The following is a 5,569-nucleotide window of genomic DNA, read 5'->3' as shown; positions in this document are numbered from 1 at the left end:
TTTTATTTTGTTATTTATTATAGATAGTTAGTTAGTCCCAGGGATTTGCATTTGCTCGGTTTAAGCTGTTTGTGGTTCTGTCAGCGTGTTGATGTGAATAGCATTGATAAAAAATTTAATGTATAGGCGTAAAGTTTTGGAGTTTTTCGTTAATCATTCTATATTCCCATTTACTTTGATATCTGCTCTTCTACCCTTAATATTATTCCATAAAAAATGAGAATAAATATATGGCGCCTCTTTTTATTTTATGCATTTCCGTTTACAATGAAAAAAGATATTCTTAAATCGATGTCGTTTCCTTTTCCGTCCATTTGATCTTTGTTTGGTCTAACTTCGAAAATGTTCACTGTCTGCTTTGAAGCTGCAATAATACCAGAAAAATTGGAATGGTTTATAATAAAAATAATACCTGAATTAAAAACATGAAAATTTAAAAATAAATATTAGCAAAGCCAACAAAGACCAAATTTGAATAAATTTTTCGAAAAATATTTCCGTATTTTCGGATCACAAAAACTTTATTCTTCTATAATTCAAGATTTTAGTTTAATCTTTTTGTTTGTTTTATATATTAACAACAAACCTCTTCCTCTCTGGCTTGTTCAACTTCCTTCATAAAGTCTTGGAATTCCTCGTCAGTCTGTGAATATTTAGAAATATCAGCATTTTATGATGAGTTAATGAATTCATTACACATTGGAGGCAGAAACATGGTTGGCGCAAAAAGTTAATCATAGTAATCTTATGTCTTACGTTGGTATCGCACTTATTTTAAATGTGTGATACTGAAGTAATCACTTTTTGTATCGTAATTGCCATATCTTGTACCGTGTTTGCCGGCCTCAAGTAGGACAAAAAACATAACATAAACAATAATAACAACTTTCAATCTATTGATTTGTTGATGTCAAAGGGAAAATATAATTTAACAACAAAATCGGTTTATACTTATAAAATATCTGTAAAATTCCCAAATCAAACTTTTTTGATATTTACTGAAAGTATATTCTTAAATTTTATAGAACACCATGTATCCATTTAAAAGTAATAAAATACCGGGTTTATATAACTTACCATATCACCTAAGGCATGCCTTCCAATTTTCCAGGCTGCTTTGATGTAATATTTGTGTCTTAAAATATAAAAGATTCAGTTTAGAACAATATTTTTTTAGTTTGGTGATAATAATTGTCTAAAACTGTAATATAAATGTTTATCTTAATAAATTCGTATTCATTATATTTTATAGAAAAGTGATCAGGAGAACGTTGTTAATTCAAGTTTAAATATTTTATATCGAACATTGATTTTGATATTGTTTAGGAATAGAAAATTTCTAAGTAGTTTATCACATAATAAATATTAAATACAACACAACGTCATTTTTGTTGATTGCTTGTTTCTCTGATAATAAGATATAAACATCCATCAACTAACAAATGTTTAACGATATTTTACGTTTTTTTGCGTATTCAAGTCTCAAGCGTATTCTATGAGATTCAAGGTTCTTGCTGCACACCAACACAAATTTATTTCTATAACGTTTTACCTGACCCAGGTCATAGTTCGTTAATGCATATTTCCATTATGATAATAAAGCAATGGCATGTACATAAATAATGGTTATTACATCGATGTATTCGTTTTCAATATTGAATAATTTTATAAATATGAAACTACATCATTGCATTAAACGTATGTGTATATCGTTCACTTACTTGTAGTAAAATTTTCCTACAGATTTGGCAGCTTTTCTCAACCAACCAGCTTCGCTTTGCTGGATCATGAAGAGTGCGACGAGCACAATTAGGATGGTTGCCTTCATCTGCATGGTGATACTGCAAGATATAAATTTTAATTTTGTTGATAATAAACGGAAAATTTAAAATTATTTTTGGACCTTTCAAATGTCCGTAATAATATCCATATAGTGCTGTTTTGATTTGTACTTCGATATATAATTTTTCGGAAACAAAATGGATTTTAACTCCTCGTTTTCAAAATGATTTGCTCGATATAAAGCCAGACCAAGCGATGTAAAACTGGGACAGTGGTGAGGCAAACAGCTGAGGTGCGCTCCCTCGCTAGCGTAAAATTAAAACTGGTGATGATAAGATCAGGAATTTTACTCAAAAGTGAACCTAGAACATAAACTAAATAGCCAGGAGCGTCAGAGACAAGAAAAAACAAACCTCGGTGTAATACTACTTGTATAGTCGTTCACAGTTATCAGAATATTATGTTTTATTGATCGCTGATGAATTTAATCTGAGTGGACATTTTAATACAAATGAGCAATAAAATATGACTCGACTTTTAGCAAACGTCCCGTCAATAACAAAAACAGAACTTTAATAAATTTTCTATATTGTCCCATAGCGTCAAAAGTTGTTTCAAAGTTCTTACCTTCGTTATAGAGGATCTGTCAATATTCTACAGAAAGTAGCAAGTTGAAAGTGAAAATATAACTGGAAGCTTCCAACTTTTATGCTCGGTGGCACGGAAACCATTTTTTTTTTATATAAAAGTAAATTTAATAAATCTGTTGGAGAATTACAACGATCGACTCTAGTCTTAGGATATATCTTTGATGACTAATTTCCTGTTTTCAATGTATGCGTGACTAGAACTTGCGTCTGACAATAGAGGGAAGAAACCTTCATAAAAAAATCGTGAATTGGCTTCTGTTGTCTGCATGATAGGGCAACTTTGGGTTTTGATGCAATTGAAACAGTTTACTTGGACCATCAATTTTCAGAGTCAAAAATAAAGTACTCTGTTTTGATTTACCTTAAGATAGTATCTGCAAACAATTACGTTTTTGAAGTTTATGGTTTTGTTGAAATTCACAATGATTCACCTGGCAACTGATATTTAACTTCGTGTTTCCTTCTGTGTCTGATTGTAATATTACATCATCATTTGTTTTTTTCGTAATTTCATAAACAAAATTAGGACTCATATTCATTTCACTTGAGATGGTGCCATGATTTCCTAGCTAATTTGAAATAGAATTTCATTCAGGCTAATGATACTTTGTTTATCAGATTCCATTGCGTTTAACACACAAGGTTTCTTATCTGTTCACTGATATTTAAGTTATCTTCTACCCCCAATGACTGGACAATATATACAACAATCAAAATCAAATACTTCACAAACTACTGTTCGTGTGACAGTCGAATCAAGTCAATGCAAATAAAGGTATTGTGTATTATAGATGACGACAGTAGAAACGAGAGATATAACATGTTGAATTTCGCACTTTCTCTCCAAAGTCAGTAGGGTATACTTCACATATCTTTTGGTTCGCTCTACTTGCAAAAATATACTTGTGTACATGCTCCTAGTGTTCCAGCAGAGTGTATATTAAGTACGATAGGGAATACTGTTAATTCAAAGCGTTCGTCACTACTTTTCAAAAATGTCGATATGCTAATATTTCTGGTACATATTTAACAGTTTTTGAACAACATTGAATAGAAGCAATATTCTCCTACAAAATGTCGAGTACGTAAGATGTCAGTTAACGGTCAAAATAAAACGTAACCTTTAACCATTTTAACCGTTCCCAGGCCTACTCGCTTTTGAACAAGTCGGCCAGTATAGGTGCAAGGAGTCAAATTCTTCAATATCTGCCACATTAATATTTGCAACTCTAATTCAAATATCCTTCGGAGTAGGATGCAATAATTTATTGAGTTAATCTGTCTTTACTGTTTTTTTTTTACAAATTTAACGATCGTTTCTCCCAGTCGAATTTTATTTTCTTTACTGCGGACAATATATATATATATATTAAGCACATTGCTATTGTTTGCAATACGCTAATCTTCGCTGTGATCTTATTAGAGTCTGTTAATTTCTCGTCGTATTTGGCATATGCCTTTTTTAATTTTATGTGTTATTTTGTTTTCCTTGTTTTGGGTTTTACATTATGCCAAATTTGCCCCGTCGATACTTTTCCATTTGTCCCTCTCCTTTTCATGTTTTTCAATCAATTTCTCCAATATTGATTCCATATTTTTAGTTAATCTACGTCTCAACAGTCTCAAATATGTTTACCGTCACAACTACTGGTACTCAGTAGATGTGGAGTATGTATGGATAAATATGATAAATATGTTAGAATAACTTCAATTAACTAATTTTAATTTACCCTCTACTGCCTGGATTACAAAAATATGTGACAATGATATTATTGCATTATAATACGATAATTGTTTCTGTGTAATGTCTCACCAGCAGCAATATTTTCCCAGTTATGACCCCAAGCATTAGAAAATATAATTATTAATAGTAAAAGAAATTTATTTAAAAATGTTAAAAAAATTTCAAAATAAACTCCCGCTATTTTCTTTTATGGCCCCTAAATGCTACCAGCCAACCGAAAATATTTGTTTGGCTGCAGAACAAATGTTTTTATGGATGTTGATCTTGATGTAGATCGCATCATCTACATAGTTTAGTTATTCAGCTGCAAATTTTCAACATTCCGATATCTTCTGGAATAAGGTTGATATGTGCAGCAGATGAATCACTTCATGTTCTTAAAGTATGGTAAACATTGCATAAAAAAAGGGTACAGCGGCTTTGCGTTGACAATAGAAGGAAGAAACCATCATAGGAAGCTATAAGTCGCATCAGCTACATATTTTAGTTATTCAGCTGCAAATTTTCAACATTCCGACATCTTCTGGAATAAGGTTGATATGTGCAGCAGATGAATCACTTCATGTTCTTAAAGTATGGTAAACATTGCATAAAAAAAGGGTACAGCGGCTTTGCGTTGACAATAGAAGGAAGAAACCATCATAGGAAGCTATAAGTCATGCAGTGATCTTTAGTATCATATGCTTGGCAATTTCTTTATATCAGGCGTCGTGATTCCCATTTGTGATGTTCACAGTTGCTAGCTCATTACAGACTTAATCTAACCCGGTTAAATTGGGGTGAAATCATGAACATTTCGTACAACAGCATCCTTGGTATGCGCCACTTTTATGGAATTATTTAGCCTATATAATTTTCCACAATATACATGAGAATCGATGATCGGAGCAGATTTTTTTGTTTTAACCTGATTAGCCTTTGAATTGTTACAACAGAATAGGGTTGCTCAAAGATATATGCGTGCTAAAATTTTATTATGTGTCACATACAATAAAAAATATCTATTACATTTTCAGAAATATACCTACAAATATTTTCACTCAAACATTCGAAAATCCAGAAGTTTCAAAATTATAAATAAATATTCTTGCAGGTCAACTCATTTTAGAGACTAATCTTTGGCGCCAAAAAAACCTTCGTGGATGTTTTCCCAATTTTGGACCTTTCTTTCAGTGGTTGGCTCGTGGTGAACATCATCAAAATTTCCATTTTGTAGCAAATTGTGCATGCGACTGTTCTTAAAAATAACTGGTAGCTAATTAGGAATGCTTGCTTTGTATTTGAGGCATCATTACTAATATTCTTCATATTTTTATTAATATTCCATTACTTATTTACCCGCACATTCTAAATTATTTCAAACTTTTCAAAATCGGGGTGGGATTTGAGCATA

At 31.5% G+C, this 5,569-nt stretch overlaps 1 protein-coding gene across 1 annotated transcript; it reads right to left on the bottom strand.

The window, feature by feature from the left end:
* Positions 1–229: 229 nt before the first annotated feature.
* LOC120339190 (styelin-E) lies at positions 230–2,536 on the bottom strand. Its single transcript, XM_039407274.2, has 5 exons — positions 2,410–2,536; positions 1,722–1,841; positions 1,078–1,135; positions 587–643; positions 230–364 (listed from the first exon to the last, which is right to left on the bottom strand). The coding sequence occupies exons 2-5, from the start codon at positions 1,832–1,834 to the stop codon at positions 347–349; spliced, it is 246 nt and encodes an 81-aa protein (XP_039263208.2). The 5' UTR covers positions 1,835–1,841; positions 2,410–2,536; the 3' UTR covers positions 230–346.
* Between the last annotated feature and the right edge of the window lie 3,033 nt (positions 2,537–5,569).

The sequence above is a fragment of the Styela clava genome, chromosome 9, assembly GCF_964204865.1.
Source record: "Styela clava chromosome 9, kaStyClav1.hap1.2, whole genome shotgun sequence".
NCBI lineage: Eukaryota > Metazoa > Chordata > Ascidiacea > Stolidobranchia > Styelidae > Styela > Styela clava.
Note: the sequence above shows the minus strand (reverse complement) of the source record. Positions and strands in the feature narration are given on the sequence as shown.

Excerpts from the sequence above, each read along its gene's own strand:
- LOC120339190 (XM_039407274.2), bottom strand. The coding sequence starts at position 1,834 with ATGCAGATGAAGGCAACCATCCTAATTGTGCTCGTCGCACTCTTCATG. Across the intron at positions 1,136-1,721 it reads GTAGGAAAATTTTACTACAA|ACACAAATATTACATCAAAG; the intron begins GTAAGTGAACGA and ends TTATATTTTAAG. Across the intron at positions 644-1,077 it reads GGCATGCCTTAGGTGATATG|ACTGACGAGGAATTCCAAGA; the intron begins GTAAGTTATATA and ends AAATATTCACAG.